Source organism: Benincasa hispida, chromosome 9, assembly GCF_009727055.1.
Source record: "Benincasa hispida cultivar B227 chromosome 9, ASM972705v1, whole genome shotgun sequence".
Taxonomy (NCBI): Eukaryota; Viridiplantae; Streptophyta; class Magnoliopsida; order Cucurbitales; family Cucurbitaceae; genus Benincasa; species Benincasa hispida.
The window spans coordinates 59,530,609-59,542,797 of NC_052357.1; the positions used below are offsets into that span (position 1 = coordinate 59,530,609).

A 12,189-nucleotide genomic window follows, 5' to 3' on the forward strand; every position below is an offset into this window, starting at 1 on the left:
TCATCAAAGTTTTTTCACTAATTTTTATAAACAAGTAGCTGCTGTCTTCCTTTTTCACCTTTACGCCTTTATCATTCTTCTTGTTAAGTGGAAGTAAGACCACTTTCTTGCCCATCCAATTAAACTCTTATGTATTCTCTCTCCCCTTGTGTAAGGTTCGAGTATCATATTGCCATGGTCTTCCTAAAAATATGTGACATACATCCATTTCCAATACATCGCATACTATTTGGTCCTTGTAGCTATTACCAATTGAAAGGGGAATGGTGCAAATTTCACTTACTTGTGCCTCGCCACCTTTCTTTACCCATGCTATCTTGTATGGGTCTGGATGAGTCTCCACTTTGAGATTTAGAGCCGCTACTAGCTTTTTGGAGACATTACATATCTTGTTGTTGATTGTACACCTTGTTTTGAAAAGAAAATGCCTTTGGGGGTTCAAATCATCTTTAGGAGTGATTAACATTCTTTGGAGAACACATGAGAGTCTATCACGTCATCTGATTTAATGAACTCAGCTTCCTCATCTTCTTCTTCACTATTTTTAGCCATCATTTCTTCTTCCACTTCTATGTAAGCTACTGTTTTTCGTTGGAGGCATGCATTAGATAGATGACCAACTTGGCCACATTGAAAGCATTTGCCCAAAGAAGACCTATTGTAGGGATTTTGAGCTATCTTCTTGAATGTGGTCTCGATCTTCTTCTCTTCACTTCCTTCTTGATTTTCTTTATCTTTGTCTTTAGTCAAGGCTGGTGGATTTGGAGGATTTGGTGCTTTACTTGTTGCACTAACCCTTTTTCTTGTGGAGGCTTCCCAAGGGGACCTTCTTGATGAATTCTTGACTTGGATTTCGTTCATCTCCTCCACAGTTTCAGCAAAAGAGATAGCTTCAGTAAAAGAGTGGAAAGGTTGTAGTTTTATCTTTTCTTTGATATCCATGCGTATACCTCCAATAAACCTTGCAATCAAATGTTGCTCACCCTCCATAAGGTTTGTTCTTGCTTCTAGTCGATGGAATTCTTCAATGTAATCAACCACTGATCGTCCTCCCTTGTCTACAATTTTGATATTGACTATACAAGGTTTGTTCGTAATTAGGAAGTAGGAAGCGTTCCTTCATTAACCTTTTCATCTTCTCCCATGAATGAATTGGTCTTCTGCCAATTCTTCTCCGATTGATCTCAAGTTGATCCCACCAAGCCAAGGCATCAGCTTTTAACTTTAGTGCCACGAGATGCACTCTCTTGTGCTTGGGAGTGTTCATGTATGTGAAAAAAATTTCTATGTTCTTGATCCAATCAAGAAATGCTTCAATGTCTTGCTTCCCATTGTAACTTGGCAAGTCAATTTTCATTTTGAAATCATTGTCCTCTCGTCTCTCGCCCCTTCCTCTTCTTGGCACAAAGAATTCTTAGATTCACTATCAAGTAAGACAAATCAAGAACCTTCTTCATTTCCTATATGCAAAGAAATTGAATGTTGAAATAAATCCCGATTATTCCTGTATACCGCGAACTCTTTGAACATTATACTCAACTAACCTTACCGAAAGGAGGTCTCGATCATTTACATGGACCCACTTCTCATTCCATTTGTGGTAATTTTATGATCTATAAGGTAGATCACTCTCTCTCCAAATAGATTGATCAAGCTTCCCTTGATCATATTCACTAGATGAATCCCAATCTTGGTTTTCTTGATATCTTTCTTGGCCAATTGGATGTCTTTCTTAAAATATTTCTTGTTGGTTGTGGCTTTTTGCCCGTCTGTCGCCTCTTCTTCCTCTTCCTCCCCATTCATGATCAACTGGTTGAATATTCTCTCGATTTTGAGGTGCGGTTGCAAGAATTTCAATTCTTCTAGCAAGGGTTTCCATGCTTTCTTGAAGGTTTGTTAAGGTGCCATGAATTCCCTCCAATGAGTTCTCAACGGAAGCAAGCGTGGGTTGAGGTTCTTGGAGAGAGGGTGGGAGTATCTTCCACCTCTTGTTCTTACCCGTGTACATCTGCTTCGATTGATTGATTGGCTCTCCTTCCTGCCATCGGTTCCCAAATCTTGGAGTGCTTTGATACCAATTTTGGTGTGAAACTAAAATTCTAATATTTTGAATTAATGAATCTCTCCTCAAAATGAGGGAAGAGGCTTTATTTATAGAGAAAGATTACAAGTTTGTTCAAAACTAACAAACTAACTATAGTTAAAGTCAAAACTAACAAACTAACTATAGCTAATTAAAGAAGTAAGCCTTCTAGTTACATCAGGTGGTTATTTTTATGATCTTAAAGATAATATAGTATTTATGTCCAAAAATGCAACATTTTTAGAAAAGGACTACATCAAGGAGTATAAGCCACGTAGTAAGATTTTATTAAATAAGCTTTCCAACGAAACTACTGAAACTTCAACAATAGTTGTTGAAGAGCCTAGTACATCAACACGAGTTATTGATATCAGTTCATCTAGTCGTACACATCCACCTCAACTGTTGAGGGAGTCTCGACATAGTGGGAGAGTTGCAAACCCAACTGTTTGTTATATTGATTTAACATAAATCCTGACCGTCAAATCTAATGGCATTGTTCAGGATCCAGTGTCTTATAAATAAGAAATGAAAGATGTGGACAAAGATGAATGGGTCAAGGCTATGGATCTCGAAAAGGAGTCTATGTACTTCAATTCAGTTTGGGATCTTGTAGATCAACCTGATGGGGTTAAACCTATAGGTTGCAAGTGGATCTACAAGATGAAAATGGGTGCTAATGGCAAGGTACAAATGTGGAAAGCATATAGAGCGCAAGTATCATCTTATACGAGAGATTATGCATTGAGAGGACGTAATCATCACAAATACCATTTTGGAGCATAACATTGCTGATCCATTTATAAAGGCTCCCATGGCTAAAGCATTTGAGGATCACCTGGAGAGTTTGGATCTACGAGACATGCCACATCTGGTCTATAAGTGAGCCCGTAGTATATGCCCTAGTGTATTATTTTTGTGTATTGCATTGGTTTGTACTTTACATTGGTCTACCCCACTAGATTTAGGACAAATAGGAGATTGTTAGGATTGATGTTCAAAATCTTGTGGTCATGTAGTTTGTAAATTGTATTTGTACAAATAGATTATTTATTTAATAAAATAAGTGTTATTTTATTTGACATTCGGTTGCATTAACTCAAAACCAATAAACTAAGATCCAAGATTATTTAATGAAGCTTAAACATGTATGGGGAGACATACAGGTGGATCATGTTTAAGTAATAACCTGAAAGGCCTATAGTAGATGGATAAGGTTGGGTACCTTATCCTGGTCACACTACGAACACGACCTGTTTTGTAATTGTTACAATTTTTGTAAAGTATTAAATGATTTGATCTTGATTGTTCATGTGGAGATATATGAGTGAGGGTATCCTATACAAAGAGTTTGTATAAGACCGGGCCACGAAATGAAATAATCTCTCTTTATAACACCGCTATTAGAAGAGACTTATATTTCACCAAGATGATCGTAGGTGACTTGACCTTAGTCTTAAATGAGTTGTGAACTCTTGCCTATAAGAGTAGTCCTTTGATATGCATGGGTGAGAGTGGCCAGTTTCACCGACTCAATATGCCTACCTTTTTTAGGATTCATCCGAGTGGGGAGCTGGGAACACAATTACACAAGAAGGAATTCACTCATTCCCGTTTTAGGGTAAGTAGATAAGTTGCTCCTTTAAGGACTGATTCCAAATCTTGAACAATGTGCGTCACACTCTCTTGTTACCGAAGAGGGGTTTTGTTATAGTTAGACTATGATTAATGTACTAGACCTGACATTTACTATGCAGTGGGGATAGCCAGTAGATATTGGTCTAATCCAGGATTAGATCATTGGACAATAGTAAAAACCATTCTCAAGTATCTTCGGAGAATGAAGAACTACATGCATGTGTATAGATCTAACGATTTGATCCTTACAAGATACACTGACTCTAATTTTCAAATTGATAGGGATTCTAGAAAATCCACTTCAGGATCAGTGTTCACTTTTAACGGAGGAGCTACAGTCTGGAGGAGCACAAAGCAAGGTTGCATAGCTGACCCTACCATGGAGACATAGTATATAGTGGCTTGTGAAGCTACCAAGTAGGCTGTGTGGCTTAGGAAGTTTTGGACTAATCATGCATTGAGGGGACGTAATCGTCACAAATATCATTTTGGAGCATAATGTTGCTGATCCATTTACAAAGGCTCTCATGGCTAAAGCATTTGAGGATCACTTGGAGAGTTTGGGTCTACGAGACATGCCACATCTGGTCTATAAGTGAGCCCGTAGTATATGCCCTATTGTATTATTTTTGTGTATTGCACTGGTTTGTACTTTATATTGGTCTACCCCACTAGATTTAGGACAAATAGAAGATTGTTGAGATTGATGTTCAAAATCTTGTGGCATGTAGTTTGTAAATTGTATTTGTACAAATAGATTATTTATTTAATAAAATAAGTGTTATTTTATTTGACATTCAGTTGCATTAACTCAAAACCAATAAACTAAGATCCAAGGTTATTTAATAAAGCTTAAACATGTATGTGGAGACATACAAGTGGATCATGTTTAAGTAATAACCTGAAAGGTCTGTAGTAGATGGATAAGATTGAGTACCTTATCCTGGTCACACTACGGACACGACCTATTTTGTAATTGTTACAATTTTTGTAAAGTATTACAAATGATTTGATCCTGATCGTTCATGTGGAGACATATGAGTGAGAATATCCTATACAAAGAGTTTGTATAAGACCGAGCCACGAAATGAATAGTTTCTCTTTATAATATCGCTATCAGAAGAGACTTACATTTCACCAATATGATCGTAGGTGACTTGACCTTAGTCTTGAATGAGTTGTGAACTCTTACCTATGAGGGTAGTCCTTTGATATGCATGGGTGAGAGTGGCCAATTTCGCCGACTCAATATGACTACCTTTTTTAGGATTCATCCGAGTGGGGAGCTGGGAACACAGTTACACAAGAAGGAATTCACTCATTCCCGTTTTAGGGTAAGTAGATAAGTTGCTCTTTTAAGGATTGATTCCAAATCTTGAACAATATGGCATCACTCCTTACCCAAGAGGGGTTTTGCTATAATTAGACTATGATTAATTGTTCATTAAAGGGATTAGTGGTACTTAAGGAGTTAAATGTAACTATATGGGTAAAATGATAATTTTGACCCAACTGTACTTTACAAGCAATTTGTGATGAGTCAATGCACTATTGATTGATTACATCCAATGGACATAAAAATATATTTATAGTGTGAAGAGTGCAGATATCGGTCTTTAGTAGAGTGACCGAAAGTTAATAAAAAGAGATTAATTTAATTAAAAAGTTTAATTAATTAATCTTCTATCATTGGAGCTTTAATTTGTAGGCCCATAAGGTCCCCTTTTAGCTCAATAAAGATTGATGAGAATCAAATTAATTTTGGATTAATTTGAATTTTTCAAATTAATAAAAGGGAATTATTGTATATGATGCAATTAATATAATGTATGTGATACATTATAATATAAAGTTTTAATGAGAGAAATAAATATTTGAATATGACTCAAATATTAATTATATGAATATGATTCATATAAAAACTATAGGTTAAAATTAATATGAATATGATTCATATTAAAACTATAGGTTATATTGATAGATTGTAAACTATATGTTATATTACATGTGATATAATAAACTATAAGCTATATATTATATGAGATATAATATATAGTTTAATTATATTAGATGGTTAATATAATTAAAATTGTTTTTGAATTTTTGAATTTAAAAACAATAACTCATCATGAGTTATTTTGATTTTGGGGATTTATTCCCTTATCTCTCGTAAGTGTGCCAAAGGGGTTAGAGGAAATTAGAACGTGAAATCATTTTTCTTGGACATAAGAGTTCTTTCCATCCTAGATCTCCTTTTGCTCTGCAAGTTTCTCTCCAGGAAACTTGAGACTTTGACATTTCTACATACATCAACATTTTAAACATTGCATGATATGCTATATTATAGTTCAAAAATAAATTATTTACACATTTTTTTTCTCTTTATTCCACATTTATTTTTCTTAGAATAGAAAGATTCAAATCTTCGACCTCCTAGAGGTGAATACTTTTAACTATAGTTTGTTTTTATACATACTACATTAATTTTTGAAGTTTTTTTACACTTGTACGATAACTTTGAAAGGAAAGATGTGAAATAATTTATTGAAAAAAGCCATATAAAAACCATTAACTGCACATTTTAAAATACTATTTGGAGATCCAAAATAAATTTATTCAGTAACATTATTGTTGTGGCTTAATTTTTCTACTAGTAATTTTATTAACAAAAAATGAGAAAAATAAAAACTAACGGGGTTTTCTAAATTTAAGTTCCATCTATAAAAAACAGAACAAATTGTCTATTTAAAAGAAGCCTCTTTTTTTTTCTTTCTTTTAAATATATAATTTACTACCATCACCATCATCGTCATTAAAAAAAAAAAAAAAAAAAAAAAAAAAAAAAAAAAAAAAAAAAATAGCAAGTTAGGAAGGCTAATACTTTTATTGATAGTAATCTAGAGTGCATAAAACCCACTCATAATTACAAACACCACATAAAGTTGATTTTAAAACTAAAAACTATAATCAATCTCTGCTTAATTCTACATAATTACCCTAATATAGAATCAAACCAAAAGATTAAAAAAAATTAATGGAAACAATAATAAGAACAACAAATTAGAAGAAATAATTCTTAGGGACAAAAACCAAGTGTTTTCCCCTCTAGAAATCATGTTTTATAAATAGAATTTGAAGCAGCCAAAAGAGCAGCCCCAATGCCAGAGCCATCCTTGGTATGTTCAATGGCGACATTCTTAGCCAACTCTGTCCCCAAAAGTTCTGTTACTCCTTCTTTAAGGTACCTTCTGTATTGTGGATAATTCTCATACAATCCTCCATCCATGGCCACAACTCTCCTCTTTCCAACCTTTACATCTTCAAAATCTTCTATCTTCTGCAAGATTCCAACAATTCCTGCCCCTGCCAATCGCCCCCCTCGCTTTGCAATTGTGTCACACACCTCTACGACGATTTTTCTTGCACTTAAATCTGACTCGACCTGGTTTCATTCATCCAATCAGATTCAGAAAACTGAACAATATCTGGTTGGTTATTAACTCTTATGTTCTTTCATATTAGATCATCTTTAATTTCAAAACTGGTTTGCAAAGATTCGACGAAACTGTTTACCCCGAAAACATTGTACAAGATCGATCCGACGGCTTGAAGGTCATTGGAGACATCTTGTTGCATAGCACATATATCTGGTGTGCTGCATCAATTGTTACGCATTACAAGGGAAGATTAGTTCAGTTCTTATTTACACATTGAACATGTGTTAGAATGAATTCGTTATGAGGACAATATGAATGGAGGATCAGCTGCTAACAATACCTGAGGATGAACTGTGTTGACAACTTTTTGGGAACGGATTTGCCGAAAAGAGGGGAGAATTCAGCCATTGCCAAAAGCACTCTACGAGTAATTTCACCGAGGTACATTCCAGCTATTGTCTTCTCAAAGATCTGCCATCAGTCAAATACATAAATATATTACACTTACATTTAACTCCAAAATTAAAATGTCATAAAGATAACCATCGTATGGAATATTATTAAACTTCAATTTCACCTGCTCCCCTGGATTGATACTGGCAGCATCCATCTCTCTATCAAAAACAGTAAGAGGAAGACCATTTGAATATGCTCCCCACTCTGTGTTGATAATCTGAAACGAGCAAGTTTTTGTCAACAAAAAAACGATATTAAGTTGTGGCCGATAAAATAATTTACTAAACTAGAGGAATGGATGTCTCGTAGGTATTGGCACATACTGTTTTCCCTGAAGAAGATGCCTGGCCTTGCAACTTAGGAATAGCATTTTTTCGTTCTATATAACAGGCATTGGTTCCTGTACCTAAAATCACAGCAGCCACAACATCATCGTCGTAGTATCTTGCTCCAGCCAAGGTTCCAACCGTATCGTTAACCTGTTTTCAAATCAACAATCAACAATGCATCAAATGAGAAAACATTTTCCAAGGTTGGTTATAGGTGCAAGAGCATACAAGGGCCGAAACGCGCATATCTAGTCCCCGCCTTTCCATGGCTTCATTTAGACAAGCAACAACATCTTTCCCGGCCTATTATAAGTTTGAAATAATCAGTGGCAAGGTCACTTTGACATTGACAAATTAAAATCCTTCCATATTGACATTCCTGAAGTGAAAATATGGTGAAAATGATACCACTCCAGAAACAGCAAAACCTTTAGTCCACTTGATTAATATGCCAGAATCAATGGAAGTTTGTTTCACAGGGAATGAGAATGTGAATCCAATCTCTCTCTTTCTTCCAGGACAAAGGTGGAATCTGTCACCTTCACTCTCTACAAATTTTTCCAGACCAGAAGCAATGAAATCAAAGAGCTCCTTCAGAACAACAAGGAAGTTCATAGTTAACAGATGATGCTAAAGATATCAATAAATTATTAAATCCAGTTTAACATGATATTCTCTCCAAATTAATATTGATTGAGTTCTTCAAGTTTACGAGTATCCATAACCAATCTATTTAAAGCTTTTTGATTCGGTGGTAGCTTAAAGTGTTATTTGACTTCTAGTAATGTCATTTTCCCCTCCAATTAGTATTGACAATCTTTTTTGAGTTTTATGCTAATTTTCAAGTTTACAAGTGACTGTAACCTATCTACTTAAAACTTTCTGATTAAGTGGTAGCTTAAAGTGTTATGCAACCTCTAGCAATGTCATTTTTCTCTCCAGTTAGTATTGACATTCTCTTTTTGAGTCTTGTGCTACTTTTCAAGTTTACGACTGACCGTAACCTATCTACTTAAAGCTTTTTGATTCGATGGTAGCTTAAAGTGCTGCTCGAGCTTTAGTAATGTCTCCAATTAGTATCAACATTCTCTTCTTGAGTCTTGCTAATTTTCAAGTTCACGAGTGACCATAAACTATCTACTTGAAGCTTTTTGATTTGGTGATAACTTAAAGTGCTATTTGACCTTTAGTAATGTCATTTTTCTCTCCAATTAGTATTGACATTCTCTTTATATTATATAAAATACTATTTTTTGAGTCTTATGCTAATTTTCAAGTTCACGAGTGACCGTAACATATCCGCTTTAAGTTTTCTGAATTCCATAATAGCTAAACATGTTGGATTGGATAGTTGAAAATATGCTAAAATTTTGATGCAGAGTAATTGAAGAAGCAATGAACCTGAGATGTGGCAAACATTAAGTGCTGAGGAATTGAAACTTGTTCAAATTCAGTGGCAATGACACGTTCTTCTTTGCCACCCAATTGCACTCTAAGCACTCGAAAATTGGTGCCACCAAGATCCAATGCATAAAACAATCCTTTCTCATTCCTTTTCAAAAAATCCCATCAACAATCAATTTAAAACGACGCAGTTTTAAGCCAAAGATCCGAACTTTGAAACTTACCCACTAGGGAGAGTGTCGACATAGCTAAGAATCATTTTCAGATCGCTGCCGCCGTCGACGGCAAGCCCAGCTCGCATATCGTCGGCCATTGCATCGGCCACGTGGCGCAATACCGGCAAAGGGGTGTCGCAATCCTTCTGAAACTTAGTCAAAATTGGGGAAACAGAGACCGCTTTGGATCGGAAGGCCATGGTGAAGCGAGGGCGGCCGATCCACGTCGGAGATCTTAGTAGAGAGAAAGATCCAACGGCGGCGACCGACATTGTAAGAAGCGGTGGAAACCAGGGAGAGAGGAAAGGGGAAAGAGTTGATACAGTTGCAACAACCAACAGACAAGGAGGTGTTTTGAGGTGGGGTAGTTGAAACAGTTAATGTTACTGAAAAAGATCAAAACTTTGATTAAAGATCTTAATTTTTGAACATGGGTTCGGTCAAATCTAGATTTTTGGAAAGATGCAAGGATATGAAAAGAGGGGGCGGAGAAGACGAAGTGGAGTGGAGTTTTCAGCATATTTGGTTTGGTCAGTTGGAATACAAGACAAATTCTTAGAGCTTTTCGTTGGTGTGAATTTGTATGCATCTTCATGAGGTGTTTTGTGATCCACTTTGTCTCTTTTACAACACACTATCTCTCAATTGTCTTAATATGTTGTAATTCCAAAGTTTTTGTGATATGTTTAGTTCAAAGAATAGTTGTGATCGTTAACTCACTCCATTCATACATCTCACGACTAGAAAATATCAATACTTATTAATTCTTTATATTGTAGATTCTACAATTAAACAATTAAGATTTAACAACAGTCTAGTGTAAATAACTTTACTTTTTCGTCTTAATGTCGATAGAAATATTAAGGTATACCCAAAAATAGATTACAAGAAATTCTCAACAAACCCTATTTCATATAATTATTAGCTAACACCCTCCCTAAATATGTGGGTTGTCGAGGGTTTCTTGTAATCTATTTTGGGTATCCTTGTGCATATAACTACCCTATCCTTGTACTTACCAATATACAAAAATATAGAATACTTTAATATTTCTACATGGTATCAGAGCCCAAATTAAGCTTAAGCATACCATTGTGATCCATGTCCCCATTTGTTGCCATCAGTCCTTGGATTTCGTGTGTCATTTGTGACCCAGCATCTGATTTTTTTTCGGCTCCATTCATTTCAACCGACCCCGTCGTTCGCCTCTATCAGATCATTTCACAGCTCAATCTCTCGTCCAGTAGATCGTGACCCACCATTTCGTCCGCTCTCCATTCTCCATCCGTTCGTGCATGAGCATCTCGGTTCGTCAGGATCCGTTCGCCTGTTCGTGCACAGCTTCCGTTCTGGGTTGTTCCATTCGTGGCTACCATCATAAGATCTAATGGAGATCTGACTACGTTCTAGATCCGATTAGATCTGTCAGTTCTTTCGTTGTCGAAGTAATCGTTGTAGTGCTCTTTTGTCGAAGCATCTACATGTGGAGATCGCACCGAAGTCGAGCCATCCCTTCAGCTAAGCTGAGTCACACCGCACCATTCGAGCCAAGCTTTCTTTTCCAGCCAAGCCACATCTTCTAGCCAAGCCGAGTCGAATCTCTCTAGCTGACCCAAGCTGAGTCAACTCGAATTGAGCTCGAGCTGTGCTGATAAGTTGCCCATTTTGTTTAACCCAGTTCGACTTAATCAGACCAATCTGGTTCAATTATCCGTTTTCGTTTGGTCTGGTTTATTTTTTGGTGCACTGGTTTGATTCCCAGTCTTGACTACATTAGTTTGCCCGTGGTTGCTCCACCATTCTCTTTTATAATGACGAAGCCTTCTGCATTACTTCCGTACAAAAATTGTGCATTATATGGTCACAACGTTGTTAATTGTCCTACAATTGAGTGTAGGTATTGTCATAAACATGGTCACATTTTGATCGATTGTTCTACTTGACCACCTCAACCCCCAAATAGATCCATCAAACCAAGAGATATGTCTCACGCTAATTCCTCACCTGTTGCTACAACTGCCTCCTCCTCTCTTGACTCTTCTTCTCTTAGGTTTTCAATCCATACCACTCCAGACTTCTTAGAACAGGTAATTTTCTCGAACTCTTCTGCTCTTGCAGCCAAATTAGGTAAAAATCTTGGCTTCTTGACTCTACATATTGTAATCATATGACCTATGATATTTCATTGATGCCTTCTCCCACTCATGTCCCATCTTTGCCTTCCATTTATGCTACTAATTGGAATTGCATGTCCATTTCTCATATTGGTGATGTTGTTAGTCCAACCTTCAATCTTCCACATACCTATCATGTCCCCAATTTGCTTTTCAACCTTGCCTCTGTTGGTTAACTATGTGATCTTAGTTTAACTGTTTCTTTTTCTCTTCATGGCTGCAGATTCAGGATCCGCAAATGGGATGAATAGTTGGTATGAGACGCAAGGTTGGATGGTTGTTCGAGCTCACCTCTCTTCAGCTTCTTGCTTCTCGATTTGTCTCTTCTGTTTCTCAATCTATCTCTGCACCTGTTACAAAATCTGCCTTATATCAATGGTACCTTCGTCTTGGTCATGCCTCTGAAAAACTTCGCAAGTAGTTTCTATCAGCAATTTAGATAATGTTTCAAAA

General features: G+C 36.3%; 1 protein-coding gene across 1 annotated transcript; it reads right to left on the bottom strand.

Annotated features, from left to right (window-relative positions):
• Nucleotides 1–6,595: 6,595 nt before the first annotated feature.
• Nucleotides 6,596–10,106, bottom strand: LOC120085260 (hexokinase-2, chloroplastic). The gene is made up of 9 exons (XM_039041163.1): nucleotides 9,572–10,106; nucleotides 9,345–9,495; nucleotides 8,352–8,534; nucleotides 8,172–8,246; nucleotides 7,938–8,093; nucleotides 7,736–7,831; nucleotides 7,499–7,629; nucleotides 7,295–7,376; nucleotides 6,596–7,163 (listed from the first exon to the last, which is right to left on the bottom strand). The coding sequence occupies exons 1-9, from the start codon at nucleotides 9,832–9,834 to the stop codon at nucleotides 6,834–6,836; spliced, it is 1,467 nt and encodes a 488-aa protein (XP_038897091.1). The 5' UTR covers nucleotides 9,835–10,106; the 3' UTR covers nucleotides 6,596–6,833.
• Between the last annotated feature and the right edge of the window lie 2,083 nt (nucleotides 10,107–12,189).